The 25,879-nt window shown below is 35.2% G+C and overlaps 1 protein-coding gene across 1 annotated transcript in view; it reads right to left on the bottom strand.

Annotated features, from left to right (window-relative positions):
* Nucleotides 1-25,879, bottom strand: part of GMDS (GDP-mannose 4,6-dehydratase) — an 803,594-nt gene that overhangs the window by 418,801 nt on the left and 358,914 nt on the right. The window contains exon 7 of the mRNA XM_043975422.1: nucleotides 10,024-10,151. Within this exon, the coding sequence (XP_043831357.1) occupies nucleotides 10,024-10,151 (128 nt within the window). The remainder of the gene's footprint in view (nucleotides 1-10,023; nucleotides 10,152-25,879) is intronic.

Here is a 25,879-nt window from a genome sequence, read left to right as displayed (position 1 = left end):
CAAAAAAATACAGGCTTCTAATTTCCATCACAGAACATTATAAACAGGTATGTATGAAACTGTGGTTTTAGATTTTATTAAAATAATTTTACAGATGTGTAAACTTCAGGGATTAATGTAAAAGCACATATGCAAATAAGAATTTTTCATTGTTTACTAAGGCTGTGCTTGAAGGTTTTTCTTTTTCTAATGATGTTAAGGTTAGTTGGAACACTTTTCTTTTCTCATCATTATCCCTAAAGCAGCTGCTGATTGTCATTTTGGCAACATTCACTTTGTTGTCAGACTAAAAAAACTATGTTTTAACAAATTTAGAAATGCCAAGAATAACTTATTTTATTACTACATAAAGATGAACTCTGACCTTATAATGATACATCTCCAAAAGGTAAAGATTTTAGTCCTGTCTCACTAAGTATAACTGCCTTTGAGATAGTAGTGGAGTAACCATGGGACTCGCTTTCTCAACTATAAGACCTGATTTTGAATCCTTCCTCCACAACTCAATCACTGAGAAAGTCACTTTCAAAATGTAACGATTGGAATAACGCCACCTGCTGGATACTTACTGTAGAAGAGTTCTGCCTATGAAGCGAAGGTCTTTGAGGGCAAGACCAGGAGTCTTTTCTTTGGCATCAGGAAGTGACGCGGACTAGTGGGAGGAGGAAGGAAGAGACTGGCGCTCACTCTCGCTCTCTTTCCTGAGGACGCTGGTGGAGAGTAGAGCTAGAAATGCTCTCTCCCTTTAATAGATAGAAATCTAGGCCCTTTTCTTCTCTCTTTACCAAATTCTTATTCTCCTTAATAAATGCTTAAAAGTCTAACTCTTGCTAAAGCTTATAATTTATTGGCGACCACTCATTAGATATTTTAGACAGACTAGCTAGAATTTTAACCCTTAACAGATGACTGACCACGAAGAGGAAAGCTAAACCTCAGTCTTCTGATCTTCTGGTTTGGTAAGAAATTTTCCCTACCCTATCCCTTTAAATCCGAAGTACTGCTGAATTGCTGGGTGTTTCCCCTTTAAATTTTTTCAATTGGACCTTTTAAACTCCCTAATTACCCTATTTTTGATTTTAGTCTGTTTAACCAGACAAATGGGGGATAAGATCATGTTAATGCTTTGTTTTTGTGGATTTTCTATTTTCCTTTTTATTTTTGTTAAAAGAGCCAGCAACTTACTCACACAAGGAAATATCTCTCCCTCTCCCAACCATGTTTTTTCAGAGAAACCTGAAGAGATTCCCGCAGCTTTTCCCAGTTCTAACAGTAATTGTTGCTTTAATTTTGCATGCCTGGAGGCAATGACCCACCCTCTAGAAGCTTTTAATCCCCTAGCACCTGGAGGCAAAGTGGGGGAAGAGGAATCCAGGCCTGAGTTCAAAATCAAGTCTGATTCAAATTGTGCTGGTCCCTCCCCTCCTCTCCAGACCCCACCCTCTACTCCTCCCATGGCCAAGCCCATTGTTTCCCCTGCCTGGGAAGTCCAGAGATCTGATGCGCATGTGCAGCTTTCTCTACCTGCATTTGCAGCTTTAGGCTCAGCCCTTCCCCAGCCTGGCTGTGCTTCTGAGACAACCTTAGAAAACCCTTTAAATTCCAGATATGCTCGATTTGTTCATAATTTTGCTAACCTGCTTTTGTCTTTAATTAGTAATCTTATAAAGCATTTGTATGGTGAAAAGACTGACAGACAATATAGAGGGGTTAAAGAAGAAAAACTTAAGCTGAATAAGAATGACAATCATCACCATAGTTCAAGACTCTGCTTCTTTTGCCATGGAAGGGTACATATTTTACAGAAATGTAGAAGTAAGCAGCAAGATATTGATATGAGTATTGGGGATTTTAGATATTGGAATCAAAAGTGTTCTGAATTCACTCAGAGTAATAGTATCAGTTCAGAGGTTACATAGGATTTCTATGCTATTACATATGCATTTTGAAATTAATGGTATGGGTTTATTTTCATAGAGATTTTCATGCTTTTGAGGTTGTGTCTTATACTTAGTTTTTAAAACAAGGAGAATATTTGTAAAAGCTTTTTATAGTCATGTGATCAAGTTTATATTTTATAATACTCTTATTAATATTAAGTTCATATTCATTTAGATTTCCCTAGTTTGAATGTCATTGTCTTTTATTGTTCCATGTGTATTTTTTTCTATTTATTCATCTCTAATTTTGAAACATTGCAAGATGGTTTTAATTTCATAATACAATGTTAATTCTAGGAGTATTGTGCTCCCATATTCTGAGTTGTTTGTTTTTATTATTCTTTCTCAACTGATTATTTGATCAAACTCTTTGAAGCATTTCCCTGGCAAATTGGTTGCCATGGCAAGTGTAAAGAAGTATTATTTTTGATAAGCATATTCCAAAAAAAAAAAAAAAGAGGGGCACATTTGTAAAAGTTTTCTCTTTTCAAAAAAAAAGTTTTCTTTGAGATTCTGTTGTGCTTTAACTTGTATTTAAATATGTTCTGATTTTTCACAAAAGTAATTGTATACTAAGTAAAAAAAAGGGGTATTATTTGAAATTGTTGCATAATTATATAATGTGTTCTGAGTCAAGATGCATTCACATTTTTTGCAATCATTTATTATCCTCAATTTTTAAATCCATATGAGACTTGGATTATGGGAACTTATCATTTAAGACATTAATTGCCTTTATTCTGAGTTATCAGATGCCAGTTGGCCAAGATGCCATCCAATCACAAGAGGAATACATGCAAGAGCAGACACTGAACTGTCACATGAGGGGAGACATGCATGAAGTCAAGGTATGGCCGAGGGAACGGCTTTTGACAAATGTCGAGGTTGGATTCTCTTGGTTTAATATTTTATTTTATTTTTCCCCACAATATTGTACGGATGGCTGGAAGTATTGATCCCACCCATCTCACTTCTACACCTGGCTTCTATGCTCCCTCCTATATGCCTGATGCCATGGACATCTTAATCCCATGGATCTGATTAAGTCTGACTCAGTTTCCTCCAATATGTTCGGTGGCATGGACGTATATTCCATCCACCTATTTTAAGCCTGGCATACTGTATGGGCAGTACATATTGCTCAAGTGTGGGAATGCTCATATCCCATCATTTCTCTGTTCTTTTATGGTAACCCCCATAATTATCTCAGGTGTCATGATAAATAACAGTGTTGAATTTGGCATTGACATCTGTTACTAATTATATTAGATTTTAAATTTCTCATAATGGCATGAGGATAATTAGGCAGATGATGCAAAAAGTGATAAAACAAAGATAAAAATTATTTTTATTAATTAATATTGCAGCAATTGTCTTCTCAATTACCCTCCATAAGGGGGGACTATAGTAATATTATAATTTTAAAGAATGTTTCAATTTTTGTTTTATTATATGTTTCACGTGTTAACAACTAAGATTCTGTATTCCCTTAGACATGTTTTTGAGAACTTTCATTGTTTGATTTGATTATTGACAAAGCTATTTTAAAGTTGTGTTAAGCTCAATTTTGTAGGAAATTTCCTGGCTGATTACCAGTATCCACACATCAACCCCTGAAAAGACTTCCATTCCATGACTACACCTAGAGGACATCTGAGAAAAGACTTTCAGAGACTTTAAATGAACAGTTTTGTTTTGTTTTTTTCTCTTTTCTTTTTCGGTTATAATATACACCATCTGTAATATGTACTCTCTGCAGAGGCCCTCCCTTTGCAAGACCAATGTCAAAGCGTCGGTTCATGAGGACAAAAAATCACCCCTCTGGACAAAACTTTCCTCTCTTCCTTTTCTATATTGTTGTTCACATATTATTAGTTAGCAATAGTTATTATATTCTTTTTACTGTTCCGTCAAGGAAACATTTTGTTTCTTGAGGAACAACAGGGGGGACTGTAACGATTGGAATAACGCCACCTGCTGGATACTTACTGTAGAAGAGTTCTGCCTATGAAGCGAAGGTCTTTGAGGGCAAGACCAGGAGTCTTTTCTTTGGCATCAGGAAGTGACGCGGACTAGTGGGAGGAGGAAGGAAGAGACTGGTGCTCACTCTCGCTCTCTTTCCTGAGGACGCTGGTGGAGAGTGGAGCTAGAAATGCTCTCTCCCTTTAATAGATAGAAATCTAGGCCCTTTTCTTCTCTCTTTACCAAATTCTTATTCTCCTTAATAAATGCTTAAAAGTCTAACTCTTGCTAAAGCTTATAATTTATTGGCGACCACTCATTAGATATTTTAGACAGACTAGCTAGAATTTTAACCCTTAACAAAAATTTGAGCCTCAGTTTCTTCTTCAAAAAATGAGGGTGATAAAACTTGTGCTACCTACCTCCCAGCCTTCTCTTGACCAGTGTGGGCAGGCCTTGTTATTCTGATTTCCAGAGTTTGAGCCAAATTTTAAAAGAATTTAGTAGTACATGAGAATCATAAGAACAAGGAAAAAGATGAATCTAGAACTCATTAATGTTGTCTGTGTGACTCACTGCTGCGGCACAATTTTACCCTGGTATAACCACCTGCGCTGCTTATGCAATCAGTCCAGTGCTGATGGGTGGAGCTCAGATCTCAGCCTAAAGATTCCAGCACAAATGTTTTCTAAAATATTTGGCACAAAGACTTAAAAAACTGCAAGTTAGTGAAAAATTCAGTCCCCCAGAGTGGTTATTTTTATGATTCTTAGAAAGGAAATCGTTATATAACAGGATCATCAGTGAAAATACTGATAGCCCTCATTTTCAGATAATCTGAAGAGGAAGGGACTGTAGAGATTTAAGAAGAACATGAAATTTTTAGATTCTACTCAGAATGACACATGTCCAAGCACTAAGTTATTCTCCATGGAATTAAAGGCCTGCTTTATTCTACCAAACAATGAACTTATAAAGTGTTTAGGACTCAGCTGGTATCCCAATAATTAGATATGCTGATGATATAATAATACCACTTTCCTATAGCACTTTACATCCATTTTCTTACTTGGGCCTTACAACAGTTCTGGGAATTCAACACAACTAATCAACTGACCACACAATTGTTACAGAATGCTGTAAATACAGCATTCTCATAATAAAAAGTGATAGTCTTCAAAATATATCTCTAAATTATCAAAAGAAATGAAAATTATGGCAAATGTGTTTCCTATAATTACCAAGAAAAGGAACATACGAATTGATCTTATTAAACTAATCCAAATCTACACCTATGACTAACTCCTCCAAAATTTTAATATGTTCTTGTACCAGCTGTCAACATTAAAAAAGTCTGTTCTAAATAAAAATAACAGAAAAAAATAGCCTCTGACAATAAATAAATAGAAAACTTCTTGTTTTCTTTCTTTTGAAATTATCAAAGTTTCTGTTTCAATCACATCAATGAACAAGAAGGCCAGATCCGGTTTCCTAGAGGGGAATTATTAAAGACAGAAATAGTGCAATGAGCACAGGAAATCTATAAGCACCTAAATATGAGGACAATAGTCTTGAGGGGAAAGGACAGTGTTACAAATTTGTTGATTTGTATTTTGCCACATAAATGCTCTACACATTAAAAAGTAGATAAATCAATAAATAAAATTGCAATTATTCTTTTGAAGAAACTTCCACTTTCTGACATATATTTGAGGGTTGATACAGATTCAAATGATAACAATCCAAAACTGCTTTGAAGGTAGACACATGAACTAAATATAAAAGATCACATTAAAAAAATTAGAAACAAACAAAATCAGGGAACTTAGAATAAGAAGTCCTCAAAAGACAAAACAGATAATTTTGACTCTTTAAAATTTAATAGCTTTTGCAAGAATAAAATTAGTAAAGGTATATGTTAAGAAGAAAAACTGTATAGAGGGAGAAATATTTACATAAAATATTGCTGATAAGTAGCTATTATTCAAGATGCATTACTGTAACGATTGGAATGACACCACCTGCTGGAGATTTACTGTAGCAAAGCTCTGCCATGAGGAGATGGCCTCTGAGGGCAAGCCATGTGGTCAAGGTCCTTAGCGTCAGGAAGTGATGTTTGCTCATGGGTACTGTCTATCAAGGCTACCAGCTAATCAACTTGAGGAGCCTCCTGTTTTTGGAAGGAGGACACGAAGTAGGAAGCAGATGCTGGTGGAAGGGTTTGGTCTTTTTTTTGGTTGCTGACCTCGCCATGGTGGGTCGGATGATAGGGTATCTTAGAAATAGTTAGATTTTTACCTTTCTCAATGATCCTAATGCTCTTTAATAAATACTTAAACATTTAAATACTCCTGCTAAAGCTTATAATTTATTGGCAACCACTCATCAGATTTTAGATAGTTTAGCTAGAATTTTAGCCTCTTACATTAACAAAAAGATACAAACATGTCAAGAGCCAATCTCCAATGCATAAGTGGTGAAAATACATGAACAATCTTAAAGACAAGAATTTCAAACTACAAATGATCACAATGAAATGTTCCAAATTATTTATCGTAAGAAAAATACAAATTAAAACAAATCTGAAATTTGAATTTGTACCATAGAGATTAGCAAAAATAACACAAACAAAACAAAAAACCAGGAAAGTCAATGTAGGAGGGGATAGGGGAAACTAGGATCACTAATACATGATCAGTGTGCTTGGGAATTAATCCAAACATTCCAGATGTCACCTTGAATTTTTTTTTCTTTTTCTTTTCTTTTTTTCTTATATCATCATAATATTCCAGGCATCCCTTCTCTTCCCTGATAGCTATGCCATATAACAGTTAGTATTTACTGATGCGGAAAAGAAAAGCCAACATAACTGAAGGATATACTGAAAACATGCAGTGGGTAATGCCTATGAACCACCAACCTCCACAAAGGGGCAGGGTGGGTATGTTTTCTCATATTGCTTCATTTGAGTTCCACCTGATCTTTATTATTTAAATACATTTACTTTTGATTTTTTTGATGTGGAGCTGTTCTTTCTATTTATGATGATGTAGTTACAGTGTATATTTTTTAACTGGCTCTGCTTATTTCACTTTGCATCATTTCATATAAGTCTTTCCATGCTTCTCTGTATTCATAACATACATAATTTCTTTCTTTTTGGAGGTTAAATGGTTGTGGTGGCAGGAAGAGGAAATTGGGGTTAAGCTAATAAATGTCCAAGGCCAGATTTAAAATCAGGTCCTCCTGACTTTGGAGCCAGTGCGCCATCCATAGGACCACCCAGCTGCCCCACATACATAATTTCTGATAGCATAGTAGTATTCCATTACATTAATGTACCATAAAATATAAATTATGTTAGGCATTCCCCAACTGATGGACATCTATGTTTTTTCTAAATTGTTAGCTACCACAAAAAAAAAGTATTGCTATAAATGTTGTAGAGTATATGGGGGCTTTTTTTCTTGCTAATGCCTTTTTTGGGATACAAGCTCAATAATGTTTTTAATTCAAAGTATTAGATATTTTAGTCACTTTATTTGCATAATTCCATATTGCCTTCCAAGATGGTTTTACCAATTCACATATCCACCAATAATGTATGTGTCCCACAAGCCCTCCAAAACATACTGTTGTCATTTTTTGGTGTCATTTCTGCCAATTTGCTGGGTGTGAAGTGAAATCTCAAGGTTCTTTTGATTTTCATTTCTCTTATTTTTATACTTTTTGAGCATTTTTCCATGTGGTTGTGAATACTTTGCAGGGCTTTTTTAAACTATTAATATCTTTTGATCAATTACTTATTGGGGAATGGTTACTGGTCATAAATATTTGTTAATTTCTCATATATCTTGGATTCCAAATCTTTGTCAGAGAAACTTGATAGGAAGATTTTTTCCATTTCCTTTTATCTTAAAAGCATTGCTGTTTTTAATTTCCATTCCTTTTATCTTAAAAGCATTAATGATATCTGTGCAGAAGCTTCAGTTTCAAGTCAAGAAAAGTAACTATTTTATCTTTTATAATTGACTCGAAAACTTGTTTATTATGAATATAGCTCTTACCAAATACCAGTGAAAGATGAATGGTTCTTTTCTAATTTTTAAATAGAATTATCTTTAATATTAAAGTAACATATGCATAAGGAATATATTGTGGAATGTGGTATAAGATGTTGGTCTAAGCCTGATTTCTGCCAGACTACTTACCAGTTTTTCAAGAAGTTTTTATGAAATAGTGTTTTTCCCTAAGGTAACTTATGTTTTCCACTTTATGAAATATTGTATTATTGAGTTCCATTGTTTCTTAATCTCACTTGTCTAGTGTTCCATTTATTTACTTCTCTATTCTTTAAACAATACTAGGTGATTTGGATGATTGCTGCTTTATAATAAAGTTTGAGGTCTGAAAGTGCTATTCCCACTTTGTCCATACTTCTTTTCATCATTTCCCCTGATATTCTAGATCTTTTGTTTTTCCAAATGATTTTTGTTATTATTTTATCAAGCTCTGTTAAATATGCCCTTGGTAAGTTGACTGTTATAGAATTAAAAGTGTAAATTAATTAGGTAGTGTTGTTATTTTAATTATATACCCTAGCCACAAGCACTGAATATTCCCCCAGTTATTTAGGTTGTTCTAAAATTCTTTAAGGAAAACTTTGTAATGGAATCTGTACAAGTCTTTTCTGTGCATTGGGAAATTGATCCCCAGTTATTTTTTGCATTTTGTAGTTATCTGAAATGGGATTTCTCTTTCTACTATTGTGTCTTGTGTTTTGATATTATTATATATAAATTTTATTAATTTTTGAAGATTCATTTTATAACCCGCAACTTTGCTGATGCTATTAATTTTCTCAATCTTAAGTCTTCATTTAAGTCATCAATTTGAAATTATTCAATAAAAGTCATTAAGCTGTCCATATCCTTTGATCCAGCAAATCTACAATTGGGTTTAAAACCCTGAAAAGCCAAAGGTGGAAACAAACGTTCAATGTATATATAAAATATTTATTCCAATATCTTTTGTGGTAGCAAAAGGCTGGAAATCAAATAGGTCCCTATTAACTGGACAATGGCTGAAAACAATATCTTATTTGAATTGAATGGAATATTATTAAGGAATACTAAAGGATAAATGTCAGGAAATCAGAGAAACTTGGGAAGACATGTATTGATGTAACATGAAATACACAGAAGCAAATGAATAATATGTACAATGATTTCAACGATGTAAATGAAGAGATTACTAAAAGAAAGTTGAATTCTGAGTATCTGAAAAACCCAGGAAGATTACAGAGATGAAATGAAACAAACTTTCATCTATGCAAAAGAAGCTGATGAGACTACTAGGCCAGAATGTTGTGACTTCATCAGATTCTGTTGCTATGGCAGATATTTTGGCTACTTCTCATTGTCAACTGGGAGAGAAGGAAAGAATAGTTTTCACGACCTACTTAAAAATGACTATGATGTAAAGACAAAATGCATCCCAAGAAATATTTTTTTTATAAAAGCAAATTGTTTATCTCACTTTTTGATAGTCTGAAAATAGGACCTTAATAATGACTGTGTTATCTCAAAATGAAAGATCATCTTCTTTGTTGAGCCTCTTTACAAAGAAAGGAGTTCTTCTACAAGTGATAACACAGGAAAGGAAACTTTTAGGGATGTAAATCTAAACTTATAATCATTATAAAATTTTATACTGGACAAATTGTCTTGGAAGACTTAGAATTGGTAACTTTAAGTCCATTGGTGATAAGAAAGGCCATGAGCTTCATATCAGAGGAAATCTAATCATTCCAAAAGGATGTAACTGAGAAATACTGTATTATTTACATTAACATAAGTATAAAAGATAGTTTTTATGCTCAGGGAGATTATTGGAACTAGTTTCAATAATATCTTAGTTTAGGCAACATGTAGGCTAACAAATGAATTACTAAATAGTTATGGCTAAAATCAAGAATAGAATGGGATTAAGTCAATCTACATTAGCAAACATTTACACGATACCATCAGTAGGTTAAACTGGCTCATTAAAAACAAAGTACTCAATATACCAACAAACAAAAACATTGAGGAAAAAAAAAGGCAGTTAGCCAATAGCCTACCTCAACATAGTCCTTGGCATGGCCCCAATCTCTCTTGGCATCCAGATTCCCCAAACTGAAACTCTCCAGTTGTCCAAGGTGAATCTTAGCTACAGATCGGCTAATTTTTCGGGTTACAAAATTAGCCCCTGAAAAACAGACAAAAGATATTATCAGTTATGTACCACCGACTGATGAAACATTTAAAATCACAGCTCCTGGGCATTTCTTTTCTTCTTCAGCCTATATTCTCCCTTTCCTACCTCATCATTCCTTAAAACAACAAATCACAAATATTCGTTTGTATAAAGGAAGAAGCTGGAACTCAGTTGTACTTTCACAACAAATACTCTTCTTGGTGAGACTTCTTAGCATTCCTTATTTGCTCCTCAATATGCAGTCCAGGCATAAGGCCAAGGAAAAGCTATTGGAATGTCAGTTTTTTGAACACAAAATGCAGAAGGGTTATATAAAGGAAAACAGTAGAATGAAAGATAGACAGCTAAGACCACCCTTGGCAGTTTTTGTGTATGGGTTGGTTTTTTTTTTAAGGAACACATTAAACTTTCATATTTTCCTATTAGGAAAGCCATGAATTGGCCTATCTGGAAGGGTAAGGAAGGGATACAAAGGGAAATAACTTCAATAAAAGGAGAGAAATAAATAGTTAAAGGAAAATAAAGGACTCAAGTCAATCAGGAAAATTTTTTCTCTACAAATAAAAAAAATTAATGCTTCCTATTCCTAGGCCTGTGAACAGATCTCTAGTTTCACAATGGCACCAAATTAAACATGTCTCAAAGAATATTCATGGCAATGCCACCTTCTTACTTAGATGAAGTACTGTGTATAAGTCACTTTCTTTCCATAATTCCAATCTCCTTTTCAGAATGCTTGAAACAATTCATAATCAGGGGCAGCTAGGTGGTACAGTAGATAAAGCACCGGCTCTGGATTCAGGGGGACCTGAGTTCAAATGCAACTTCAGACACTTGACACCTACTAGCTGTGTGACCCTGGAAAAGTCACTTAACCCTCATTATCCCACCAATAATAATAATAATAATAGTAGTTCATAATCCAACAATGCATTTCCATATAATTTTGACAACCTCTGTAATGTTGAGTATTCTTTTATTTTCATCTTTGAGAGTTATTTTGAATTTTATTGCTCTTATTATCAGTAATTTAGAGAATTCTTTTATGTTGATTAATAGTTTACAATTCTTTGAGAACTTTTTTTTTTCATATACATAGACTCTACTGGCAAACACAAAACCATACATACATCTCTGCAAGCAACATAATGACTTAGAAAATCTCATATTGACATTATCTTTGTTCTATTGTGTTTTATTAACTATTTCTCCATTAGATTTTAATGTTTCCAGCTTTACTCCAGGAGTGTTAAAGGCTTGATACAAAAGGGTGACAGGCTCTTATAAAATATATAAGATGGGGGCAGCTAGGTAGCACAGTAGATAGAGCACCAGCCCTGGAGTAGGAAGACCTGAGTTCAAATCCAGTCTCAGACACTTGACACTTACTAGCTATGTGACCTTGGGCAAGTCACTTAACCCCAATTGCCTCAAAAATAAAATAAAATATGGAAGATGGAAGAATGATTTTCCCCAGTCAACCACTTTCTTTTAAGACCTAGTTGTATTAATTATTATGATGTATATGTTATTACATAATCATAATTATCAATTTTTAACTTCTGTGGAAATTTATTTTGATTTGGGGACCCTACCTTTGGGCTGAGATTAGAAAGCCTTAGGCCCTCAGGGTCTCTTCTTCGTGGGAGGTACTGGTGCTCCTCCTCCTCTATTTCAGCTGAACCAAAAAGCCCCGTGGGCTGTACAAGACGCCAGGTCAGACAGCTGTGGGGAGAAAAATCCCCCAGCTCCCTCCAACCTGAGCGGAGGTATCTGAGAGATCCTGGGCTTGTCCAGGCTGGGCTCTGGTGTAGCATGTGAGGCTCAAGCTCACCACCAGCCGCATCCCTGGCTGGAGGATTAGCTTGGTCTGTGGGGGCACAGGAAGCCCCAAGATTTGAGTGGAGGGAAGAAAAGGTATATATAGACCTGGGAATTAGACTCAGGGAGGCTGCTGACAAGATGGCAAAGGTTGGAGAAGAGAGAGATGGGGCTACAAGGACGCAGAAGAAGGCTAAAGGACTAGGAACAGAGAAAAGAGAGGCCAAAGGGCAGACTGACGGAGCAGAGAGACAGAAGGTCGATGAGAGAGAAACACGGGTTCAGCGATGGCAGTAAGGAGAGGAAAGTTAGAAGCAGGGGGATTTACAAAGTGAAAGGGGCTCAGAGTTTAAAAAAAGGACCTGAGTGTCCTAAGGCAAGAGGTGGCTAAGGCCCTTATTGTATTAAAGAAGCTCCAGGCGCAGCAGGTGGGAAAGAGGCACAGTGGAAAGGGACGCCCCGCAATGCAGTCAGGTTGTACATTTTATTTCCCTGTATTCTTAATTTTAAATAGTATCTCATAAATAAACTCTGCTTTGATTATTTAGGTAAGAGGCTTCTTAATCTTTAGCTTATCAATTTGGGAGCAGTGTGGTGGAACTTTATAAATGGCCCACATTAAATTAACAGCAGTCAGATAGCCAAACAGTCAAAAGTCCCCAGATTAGTCACCTCAGTCAGATTAGCCCCCCAAATTAGTTTAGTAAGTCAAAATATTCTTACATTTGAATGGCGACCGCAGCAGGACTTATATCCCAATTATAATTTTTCTAAATTTATCGTTTTTCATATACTTATAATTTTTCATAAGTCCAATTATATATAATTTTCCTAGGTTAGTTACAGTTAATAATTTTTTTTATACTTCTATAATCACTTCCATCCCTTTTTTGGCTTAAGAATTATATGTAGCTGTGAGAGATATATGGTCTGCTTTTTTCCTAATGATTTTACAGTATAATCTTTAATATTAATGTACATTTTAAATTTCTTTTGAAACATGGTACAAGATGTTGATCTAAACCTAATAGCTATGAGATTACATTAGTAATGTCAAATACAGATTTCTTTTTTAATTTTTACTTTCGAGTTCATTGTACATTCTATTATTAAGTACAATTATTTCTGATTCTTATGTCTACCCTTATACTAACCTATTTTTCTAATTTTTTTCTTTAACCAAGAGCACATGGCTTTGATGACTATTGATTTAGATCAAAGTTTAACATCTAGAAGTGCTATTCCGCTCTTCTTTCTGACCTTTTATTCATTATTTCCCCTTTTATTCTACATCTTTTGGTCGTCTGAATGAATTTTGGCTATTATTTTGTCTACCTCGATAAGGTATTCCTTTAGGAGTTTAATATAATATTAAATTTGTAAATTAACTTAAGTAGTGTTGTCATTTTATTGTACTGACCAGGCATAAGCTTTGAATATTCCTTCAGTTATTTAAGTTATTCATAATTTCTTTAGAGACCATTTTGCAATATCTATATCAGGTACTGAGTGTGCTTGGTAGACTGACTCCCAGTTATATTATACATTTTGTACTGAATGGGATTTCCCTTCCTTTTATATTGCCACTTTTATTTTTTATTGCTATATAGAAATGATGTTCTTTTTTTGTTGGTTTATTTTATAGCCTGCAGCTATATGGAAGCTGTTTCAATCACTTTCTTTGCTGATTTCCCAGGATTCTCAATGTTACCCATTGTGTCACAAATAGGGATACTTTTTATAGTCTTAGGAAATCAGAGTTCACTTTATGGAGATAGTACCCAAGGGGAAACAATCTTTTAAAAAAATAAGATTAATGGGGGCAGAGCACTGGCCCTGGATTCAGGAGGACCCGAGTTCAAATTCGGCCTCAGACACTTGACACTTATTACCTGTGTGACCCTGGGCAAGTCACTTAATCCTCACTGCCCCACCAAGTAATAATAATAATAAAGCTGGCTCAAAGCTCACCCCCCAAAAAAATTCTTATTAAAAAAATTAGATTCATAGGCTTTTCTTTTAAAACAGGATGTATTTGTACATAACATAGACTAGTATGTCATAAATATATTAACTTGTAGTGAGTTTACTAAGCTGTCTCCAATTTGAAGACCATTTTAAAAGTGAACTATTAATGTCTGAACTGGATTAATGAAGGAGGCCCAAATGAGGAACTAAACAAGTGTTATTACTTCACTGCTTATAGAAGACAACACATGTATTTATGTTACAGTTAGAGGTAGAATTGATATTTTTACTTTATTGTATGTTCCTTAAGTTCAGGGACTTTGTCTACTACTTCCCATATATTCTTCAGAGGGTATGCATAAGCCATTAAAATGGTTATTTTCTTATTACATAATATGAATTAGATTTCTCTCTTCTTTCTTTCCTTTCTTTCTCTTTCTTTCTTTCTTTCTTTCTTTCTTTCTTTCTTTCTTTCTTTCTTTCTTTCTTTCTTTCTTTCTTTCTTTCTTTCGAAGGGCAATGAGGGTCAATTGACTTGCCCAGGGTCACACAGCTAGTAAGTGTCAAGTGTCTGAGGCCAGATTTGAACTCAGATCCTCCTGAATCCAGGGCTGGTACTTTATCCACTTCACCACCTAGCTGCCCCTATAGATTTCTTTTTCATGTAAGAATTTCTTTGAAATTTTCAGTTAACTTTTCTAAATATAATTAAACTACTTCTCCCAAAATTAGATCTCCTATTTGTTCACTTAGCCAAAGAAAATGCAAAAATAAATATCACCATCATACCTCATTGGAGTATATTATGCTGGGTACTAGGTTTCTTTGAAAAAATAATTTAATTTTTTTTAGGCATTAAGTTTGTTTTCTGATAATGGGTATGCCAAAGCATGAGTCCTGTGAGAAATATGATTTAAAAAAAATAAACAGAAGTTAAAGAAATTAAATAAAAATTTTAATGGTTTATACATCAATGTGTCTTCTTATACACTATCTTACAAATGCATCAACAGTAACATTATTATTATTATTATTATTTTTTGGTTAGGCAGTTGGGGTTAAGTGACTTGCCCAGGGTCACACAGCTAGTAAGTGTCAAGTATCTGAGGCCGGATTTGAACTCAGGCCCTCCTGAATCCAGGGTTGGTTCTTTATCCACTGCACCACCTAGCTGCCCCAACAGTAACATTATTAACACAGTACAACTGAGGTTCATATTAATACAGAAAATTATTTAACAGATGATAATTCAAAATCAGCAATGTCCTAAAGATCACTCAGTCCAATAGCCAACCCGATTCATGAATTCCTTCTATAAAATTGTCAACAATTAAACATTTATTTTCTGCTTGAATATTTCTATACTAAGTATACATATATAACTGTCACTGTGTTCCAGTTTCACTCTCAGAAATTATACAGCAAAGGCCTACTTCTTTACTGTGCTTGAAACACTTGAAGGCAGATATTGTTGTGTCCTATGTTGTCTCTCTTTGCCAGGAAAAACATTCCTAGTTTTTTCAATCATTTTGTGTATGATATGGTTTCCAGAGCTTTCATCACCCTGGCTGTCTACATATAGGTGCTTTTTAACTTACTAGAAGGAGCAGACCCATTCTCATGGACATGGGTTCATTTTGTAATTAGCAAAGGATAAGAGAGAGTAAAGAGGGCTTCTGGTGAATGGCTTCATAGTCATGAGAAATTATTGTGATAATCATTTTCATTTAATAAATTATCTCTACTATGAAAACTGGCTTTCCTTGTAGAATCACAAAATCATACACTCAAGAAGAGGTCAGGTCATATAGTCCAATACAGATAGAGAAACTCAGGCATAGAGGGCGTAAGTGATTTGCCCAAAGTTATAAAAGTAGTTAATAGGAGAGCTAGGAGGCCCTAGGTCCTCTGACTCCAAATACAGTGTTCCTTCCACAGCACCAAGCTGCAGTACAGAACACTGAACCAGCAGAGTTATCCTGTTTTTAAGTCAGTCTACATTTCCTGTAGGGGCAGAAAAGGCAAGAAGATCACCTACTGTTTTGAGATCACTCCAACACCTAAATACAATGAGGTGTGTTAAGGGCAAAATAAAAGCCAGACTCTTCATTTCCTGGCTTTGTCGGTCTACTAGTCAAATTTCAATATTTTCATTCCTTTGTAAAGTGCTCGTTATATTGGGCCTTTTATTTTGTCCCTTATATTTTGTAAAATATCACAAAGGGAAATTATTTTTAGGTTAAGAATCTCCTGAAATATGATGTAAAGATGAAGAAAATTATGTTATACCCATAAATATTAAATTAAAGCTTAGCAGAAAAAAAATAGAATAACTCCCTTCCCCGAATACATAAAAGGCAGAGACTAGTTTTTTTCCCTCTCTGTATTCCTGGCATTATGAATACATAACTGGCATACAGTAAATGCTTAGTAAATGTTCATTGACTTGAATGGAAGCATACTTTTTTAAACTAACAAATGATAAATGTATGTAATAAGAGCAGTTCATGCTTTGGTTTTTAAATCTATATCAGAATTTGTTATTTCTTAGGAGGCATTTTCAAAAAAATTAACAGAAGACTGATGATGATGTTGTCTAACATGTATGTACACTTTTTTTTTTTTGGTGAGGCAATTGGGGTTAAGTGACTTGCCCAGGATCACACAGCTGGTAAGTGTCAAGTGTCTGAGGATGGATTTGAACTCAGGTCCTCCCAAATCCAGGGCCGGTGCTCGAACCACTGTGCCACCTAGCTGCCCCCATATGTACACTTTTAAATTTGCAAAGCATTTAGTAAAAAATTGCAGAAATAAGGGAAGAAACAATGAAGAGATATATGTCAAATTCCATTGAGCAACATTATTTTTATCTTGTTTCCCGAAAGGTAGAGATAAATTTTTATACTGTTTTTCCATGTAAACCCCAAATTAATTATGCTAAAGGGGCCATAAGCCACTTCGAGTACAAGAGCAACTCTCTCACCAGAATTCTATGCTAGAAATTAATGCTTGCCCCAAAGTCATACAATTTAAAATTTTTCTGAAAGATCTCCTAGAATTTAAGGTTCTCTATAGGCAGAATGAGTGATACTTCTTTGGAAAGTAAAAATTATAAAAATCATTCCAATTCATACTGAACCCCACATGAACCTAAAGCTTGGGGCCTGAATTTTCCCCTCACTATCCTGCCATCTGCTGCTCCAAAGCACATGGTAATTTTAGGCATCCCCACTGAGAACTGACTGGGCCACAGCTCTGTTGAGACAGGGTGTAGAAAGAAAAGACACTGAGAATGTCATGGCTGACTGACCAGACTCCCGAGATCAGAGAGATTATGCCTCATTTGCTCACCAAGTCCTGCCAAAAGCAACACTATTTAACTGCAGGTACTCAAAACCCACCAGGCATGTTTAAAGAAATTTCAGGCTTAAAAGAAGACCATTCATAATGTGCATTTGTTTGGGAAAACTACCACCTTTTGGCAACTATTCATAAATAACTCTTTAAAGAGAGAGGCAAAAAGGTTTCTGCTGTTTGTACCAACTACTGGATACATTTTTCTGCCAATAGTTATTATACACAAAAACACCTGATTTGAAGTTATATGAAAGAAAACATTTAGAGAAGTCTTGGAGGTAATGATATTCAAAAAAGATAACTACCAATCTATTATATTGAAAGTTAAAAGGAAAAATCCATCAATTTCTTTCAATAACTATATTCACCTAAATTCTAACCAAACTTTCATATTTTAAAGAATTTATATAGAGACTTCTTAAATGCTTCCAATAACAGCTAATTTTTCATTAAAATTTACCTTTCCCCTTACTCCAATCATTGTTTTTGTCTATAATTTTAATAAACACTTGGTAGCACCATCAACAATGCACTACTGGGGCAGCTCAGTTGCTCAGTGGATAAAGCACCGGCTCCGGATTCAGAAGGACCTGAGTTCAAATCTGACCTCAGACACTTGATACTTACTTGCTGTGTGACCCTGGGCAAGCCACTTAACCCTCATTGCCCCGAAAAAATAAAATAAAATAATTTAAAAAACAAAACAAAAAACAACGTACTACTGTGCCTGTTTTCACCATAGCCCCTCCAACAATTATCATTCTTCTTTTGGTCATTTTTACTAGTTTGTAAGATTTGAGATAGAAATTCAGAGTTCCTTTAATGTATATTTTTCTAATGAGCAATGATTTGAAGAATTTTTAGATGTAACTATCGATAGCTTGGATTTCTCCCTTTCAAAATTACTTGTTCATTTCTGTTACATGTTGGGGAATGGCTCCAGTTCTTATGGATTTGAAACAGTTCCAAACCACATCAGGGTAATATGATGCAAAGATTTTTCACCAATTGTCTTCCTTCTAATTTTAAATACATTGGATTTATGAAAAACTTGTTTTTAAATAAAATTTATTGATGTTTTTGTTAAACTCATAATTTTCCCAATCGCTTCTTCCTCTGCCAAAGAGCTATCTCATATAACAAATATTTAATGTGGGGAAAAAACAGACAATGAAGAGGAGAAAAATTACATAACTGATCAATACATCAAAACAATCTAAAAATATGTGCAATGCACCACAATGATAGATATAGCACTTTTACCTAATGTGAAGACTGGACTCACTGGAAAAGACCCTGAGGATGGGAAAGAATGACGGCAAAAGAAAAAAGGGGATATGAAAGGATGAGATGGATGTCATGGAAACAAGGAACATGAACTTGGAGAGACTTTAAGAAACAGTGGAAGAAAGAAGGGTCTAGTGTGCTATGGTCCACGGGGTTACAAAGAGTAGTACACAACTGAATGACTCAACAACAACAAAAGGTTGGGGTATCTTCTCCTACCTCATCTTTTGAGACATGCTTATTCATAATTTTGATTGTGTGGGTGATTGTTCTCTCCATTTACTTTATAATATTCATGATGTATATTATTTCATTTGTCCTGCTTCATTTTGTATCAGTTCATGTAGATGAACATGTTTCTTTCTATTATTGAATTATTTCTTAAAGCAAAGGAATATTCTGTTATATTCATGTCGCAAAATTTGTTTAACCATTCCCATCTACTTTGCTTCCAGTTCTTTGCTATAACACCAGAAGCTGCTATAAATATTTTGATGTATATGAGGCCTTTCTTCTTATCAATAGGCTTCTTGAGATATAAGCCTAGCAATCAAATCTCTGGCTCAAAGGGTATGGACATTTTAGTTACTTCACTTGCACAATTCCAAATTGCCTTTTTTTTTTTTTTAACAATTTAAGTGAGGCAATGGGGGTTAAGTGACTTGCCCAGGGTCACACAGCTAGTAAGTGTTAAGTGTCTGAGGCCGGATTTGAACTCAGGTACTCCTGACTCCAGGGCTGGTGCTGCCCCCCAAATTGCTTTTAAAAATATTCAATGATTCACAGATCCACCAACAATGCACTTGAGTGCCTGTTTTCCCACAACTCTTCCAACATTGATAATCTGAATTTGTCATGTCTGCCAATTTGGATGATAGGAGGTGAAAGCTCAATATTGTCTTGATTTGCATTTTTCTTATTTTAGTGATTTAGAACATTTGTTCATATGGCTGTGGATAGTTTAGAATTCTTCTTTTAAGAATTGTTTGACTACTTATCAGTTATTGCTTAATTTCTTAAGTTTATCAGTTTAGTGTAATTAAAGATAGTGGAGGGGGCAGCTAGGTGGTGAAGTGGATAGAGCACTGGCCCTGGAGTCAGGAGTACCTGAGTTCAAATCTGGCCTCAGACACTTAACACTTACTAGCTGTGTGACCCTGGGCAAGTCACTTAACCCCCATTGCTCCACAAAAAAAAAAGAAAAGGAGAGAAGAGGAGAGGAGAGGATTCACAGAGGCAGAAAGCTGGCAAACAATTTTTATGGCCATTACTTCTGATAAAGGCCTCATTTCTAAAATATATCAGGAACTAAATCAAATTTATAAGAATCCAAGTTTTTCCCCAATTGAAAAATGGTCAAAAGATATGAACAGGCAGTTTTCTGATAATGAAACCAAAGCTAACTATTGCCATATGAAAAAACGCTCTAAATCACTATTGATTAGAGTAATGCAAATTAAAACAACTCTGACGTACCACCTGACACCTATCAGATTGGCTAATATGACAAAAAAGGAAAATAATAAATGCTGGAGTAGCTGTGGAAAAATTGGAACAGTAATGCATTGTTGGTGGAGCTGTGAACTGATCCAACCATTTTGGAGAGCAATTTCGAACTATGCCCAAAGGTCTGTAGAGCTGTGCATACCCTTTGACCCAGCAATACTACTTTTGGATCTTTTTCCCAAAGAGATCATTAAAAAGGGAAAAGGACCCACATGTTCAAAAAAATTTATAGCTGCTCTTTTTGTGGTGGCAAGGAATTGGAAATTGAGGGGCTGCCCATCAATTGGGGAATGGCTGAACAAGTTGTGGTATATGAATGTAATGGAATTCTAAGAAACAATGAGCAGGAGGAGTTCAGAGAAACCTGGAAGGATTTGCATGAACTGATGAGTGAGATGAGCAGAACCAGAAGAACATTGTACACAGTATCATCAACATTATATGTTGATCAGCTGTGATAGACTAGATTCTTCTCACCAATACAACAGTACAAGAAAGTTCCAAAATACTCATGATGGAAAAGGCTCTCCAAATCCAAAAAAAAAAAAAAGAACTGTGGAATATGGATGCTGATTGAACCATGCTATTTCTTTTCTTTTTTTTTTTGGTGCCATTTTTCTTTTTTGTGGTTTTTCGTTTTTGTTCTGATTCTTCTCTTATAACATGACTAATGTAGAAATATGTTTAATGTTATTGTACATATATAACCTATATCAGATTACCTGCTGTCTTGGGGAAGGAGAAAAATTAGAAATTAGAAATCTTATAAAAACAAATGTTGGATACTATCTCTTCATGTAACTGGAAAATAATACTTTTGTTTAAAAAAGAAAACAAAACAATGCCAATTTTAGAAATATTATTCCTTTGAATTTGTAGTTTCAAATGTTTATTTATTTCATGCATAGTTTCTGACATTTGTTTTTATAAGATTTTGAGTTCTAAATTTTTCTCCCTCCCTTCCCTCCCTCCTCCCCAAGACAGAAAGCAATTTGATATAGGTCACATGTGTACAATTGCATTAAACATATTTCTGCATCAGTCATGTTGTGAAAGAAAAGAACAAAATTTTAAAACCTCAAAAAAGGGAAAAAAGTAGAAATAGTATGGTTCAATCTGAATTCTGATTCCACAGTTCTATTTTCTGGATGTGGAGAATATTTTCCATTATGAATCCTTTGGAATTGTCTCGGATCTTGTATTGCTGGGAAGAGCTAAGTCTATCAGTTGATCATTGCACACTGTTGCTGTTACTTTTTACAGTGTTCTCCTGGTTCTGCTAAATTCACTCAGCATCAGTCCACCTAAGTCTTTCCAGGTTGGAACAATAACAACAACAAAAAAATCTCCAAACTTTTAAGGAATATGAATAATCAGGCAAAAGAAATTCCAACCTTGGCCAGATCTAAAAATGTCTCATTCTGTATCTTGAATAGATCACTTTTTGGTTGGAAGGTAGGTCACGTACTTCACCTAAAATGCTCTGCCTGGAGTCAGTATTGGTCATTGCATTATACACTGTCTCAATCTTCTCTCTTTATGTAACATCCCACACTCAGTGGGAGGGAAGCCTCATGAACTTTTGGACTTTTTCGGGGGAAATGGGGGGGGGGGGCAGCAATGAGGGTTAAGTGACTTGCCCAGAGTCATACAGCTAGTAAGTGTCAAGTGTCTGAGGCAGGCATTGAACTCAGGTCCTCCTGAATCCAGGACTGGTGCTTTATCCACTGCACCACCAGCTGCCCCAAACTTTTGGACTTTTCATTGGCATTCTAGTAGTACTTCCAGTTTAGTAGTGGCTGGTGGTGATTTCTACATTGAGAAGTAAGGACATACTGGACATGAAGAGGAAAGGCAGAACAGGGCTCTACAAAGAACCAAATGAAAAGGCTGTGCTTAACCTAACGGGAAGATCTTGAGCATTTCTGCAAAAGCACTTCTTGGAGATCTGAGTTGCCCTCTTGCCACATGCTTGAATCTAATTTTTTAAAAGTAATAAACATTTTTATTATAGTTTTGAGTTCCAATTTTTATCACTCCTTCCCTCCCTCCCCCCATCCCTAAGGTGGTAAGCAGTCAGATATGGGTTATGCATGTATGATTATATAAAATATTACCATATTAGTAATTTTGTATAAGCAAACTTGAATAAAAAAATTAAAGAAAGTGAAAAATAGCATGCTTTGTTTTGTGTTCCATCAATATTAGTTCTTTCTTTGGAGGTGGATAGTATGTTTTATCAGTAGTCCTTTGGGATTGTCTTGGATCATTGTATTGTTGAGAATACTTAAGTCCTTCGCAGTTATTCACCAAACGATATTGCTGTCTCTGAGAACAATGTTCTCTTGGTTCTGCTTACTTCACTATACATCAATTCATTTAAGTCTTTCCAGGCCTTTCTGAAATTCATCCTGCTTGCCATTTCTTATAGCACAATAATATTCCATTACCATCATATACCATAGCTTGTTTAGCCATTTCCCAATTGATGGGCATTACTTTGATTTCCAATTGAATCTAATTTCCCCTGTATTCTGAATGTACTTTATTTTTCACTAGGATTCAATCCAGACTATTCCATCATTCTACATACTGGAAGACCATTTCAGCCCTCAAATTCAGATCTCAGAAATACCCTCAGTCTCTGTAGTACTACCTCCACCCCCCATTGAATGGCTCCTCCCAACACTTCCATTTAAGAGGATTCCCAAGGCAATTGTTTCTCACTTCTCTCCAGGCTACAACCCAGACTCAGATATACTCTGGGTCTCTAACTTTTCTCTCACTTTCTTTTCACCTTCTTTTATGTGTTGTCTTTTCTCACTAGAGTTGTAGACTCCTTGAAGGCATGGGCTATCTTATCGTTTCCATTGTATTTGTGTTCCCAGTACTTAACACTGTGCTTAGTTCATGATATGCACTTAATAAATGCTACTGCCTAACCAACTGACTGGTGGGGAAGTTTTTCAAAGACTTTTGATGGTCTTCTTTTGGGGGATGGGGGGAAGACCACCTTTACCACTGTAACAAATACCTGTTTCTAAAACCTAATTAAGCTTGGCTGGCCAGTTGTAATCTATTGATAACCACTGATGAAGCATCACAGTAGTGGTTCATGAACTACAGGACAGTTATCCTTTCTAGATCAAAATTTTCCTGATCATGTCTTTTAATATATCATGAATCAGCATAAGAAATTAAATGAATATTTTGGGGGAGTTTTGTGGAAGCCATAGATGACACAAAGGCCAGAAGACAACATAGAAAAAGTTCAGAAATTCATAAAATATATGTATAGTACTTTATAATATAGCCTATGACCAAATAATTTACCCAAATTTTACAATGAGGTATTGTAAACACCCCATAAGAGAAAAAGAAAAAAAATACTCATACTTCTTCTCTGATACAAAGGGAGGGCCAAATAATTTTATGTAGATTTTCTAGATTGCTGGAACATTAGACTTATAACCACTCCCCAAACACTGAGTGCTACATTTAGAACCTTAAGGGGAGATTTAACAGTTATGCTTTGAGGACCTAGGTTGGCAGTTCAAGTAGCTGTAAGAATGCCTGTTGATCACAATCATAAGACCAACCAGGTGAAAATCTAGATGTGTTTTCTCTGATCTTCATGTCCTCTCAAGAAGAGATACACCAATTTCAGCTACTTCCACAGGCTAGGATTTGAAGAACTCTAATGCTGCAACAATCCAATGAATTGATAGCACAGAAGGCTAATCCTTAAACCCTAAAATTTTTTTATTGTGTTTTTAGTCATGTGTGACTCCTTGTGATCCCTTTTTTGGGTTTTCTTAGCAAAGATTCTCCAGTGGGTTGCAGTTTCTTTAGCTCATTTTGCAGATGAGGAAATTGAGGCAAAAAGTATTGAATGACTTGCCTGGGGCCACAAAACTAGTAAATGCCTGAGACTAGATCTGAATTCAGGATGTCTTGACTCCAGAGTTGGTACTCTCTTCACTCCACTATTTTTGTGTGTGTGTGAGGCAATTGGGGTTAAGTGACTTGCCCAGGGTCACACAGCTAGTAAGTGTTAAGTGTCTGAGACCGGATTTGAACTCAGGTACTCCTGACTCCAGGGCCGGTGCTCTATCTACTGCTCCATCTAGCTGCCCCCCTCCACTATCTTTAATTACACTAAACTGATAAACTTAAGAAATTAAGCAATAACTGATAAGTAGTCAAACAATTCTTAAAAGAAGAATTCTAAACTATCCTCAGCCATATGAACAAATGTTCTAAATCGCTAAAATAAGAAAAATGCAAATTAAGACAATATTGAGCTTTCACCTCCTATCATCCAAATTGGCAGACATGACAACAAATCCAGATTATCAATGTTGGAAGAGTTGTGGGAAAACAGGCACTCAAGTGCATTGTTGGTGGATCTGTGAATCATTGAATACTTTTAAAAGCAATTTGGGGGGCAGAACCAGCCCTGGAGTCAGGAGTACCTGAGGCCACATTTGAACTCAGGTCTTCCTGAATCCTGGGCCAGTGCTTTATCCACTGTGCCAACTAGCTCCCCCTCTTTCTTTTCTTTTCTTTTTTGGTATTACGTTTTTTAAACTGTTTTTAAGGAACTATTTATCCTAACTTCTGGGAAATTAATTTTACCCTGCACTGCATTTAATCAAATATAATAACTAAAGCTATTGTTTATGTTATTAGAATTTGAGCTGCAGTAAGATTTTGGGATACTGTACATCTAACTACACACACATAAGACATGAAATAATGAAATCCAAAGGAATAGTGAAACATGAATGTATCTAATGATTTTATTTTTGCAAAACCTTTATCCAAAATTATCCTCTATTACATAATATAAAGACCCGTGCTCTAAATATAAGCTTTGAAATATGAAGTAAGGTATTAGCATTCTTCTATTAGACAGCATCTGCAATAATGTTACTTAGAATAAAAACTCTTCTTTATTCTTTTTTTTTTTGACTCAAACAAGTGGTGTGCAGCAGCTGCCTCCCATAGGCTCTTGCTCTTGAAAGCTGATAATTAAATTTTCAGTTGTAAGCATTTATAACTTGGAAATTGGCAAATGCTATGAATTAAGACTAGATATATAATTTTCTTGATTATCTAGACTTCAGAAAGTGATATAGAAAATATGAATAATGGGGATTAATTTTAAAAGTATATTGTGAGCACTTCCCCCCACCCCCAAGAAGGCTAGTTGTTAAACATTTACCAGCACACCCTTAGTCATACCTATAGTCACAGTGAAGAAACCAAGTGGATAAATCTTATATGATTTATAAGAAGCCATTTTAAAAAATGTTTTTGGCATAAGGCCATATAAATGAATGGAAGGTCCTGCAAACAGCTCATATCGCATAAATGCCTCTGTTGTTCTCAGGTCTGTAAATGTTCAAAATAAAATAAAATCGCCCTTGATTTACACTGTGATCTGACACAGAATGGGGACATGAGTAATATCCTTCAGACAAGGCAATTCGATTTCCTACCACTATAAGCTCATGTGACAATTTCACTGTTATTCTCCATTGCCAAAGTAAAGTAAACTTCTGGATACCAAGAAAGCAGATGAGCACAATTAGCCCATTATTAATGATATTTTTCAGCCAAGGAAAGCCAAATAGCACTCTGTCCCCTATAACTGTTAGTCATACTTTATTTGTTCTTGAAATTGTTTATAAAACACTTCAGGAAGGGTCAAACTCAGAGGCCAATCATAATCAGAAATTTAGGATAACTTATAAGTACTATGGCCCTATGAGTAA

Source organism: Dromiciops gliroides, chromosome 1, assembly GCF_019393635.1.
Source record: "Dromiciops gliroides isolate mDroGli1 chromosome 1, mDroGli1.pri, whole genome shotgun sequence".
NCBI classification, from domain to species: Eukaryota; Metazoa; Chordata; class Mammalia; order Microbiotheria; family Microbiotheriidae; genus Dromiciops; species Dromiciops gliroides.
This window is presented reverse-complemented; position numbering and strand designations above follow the sequence as displayed.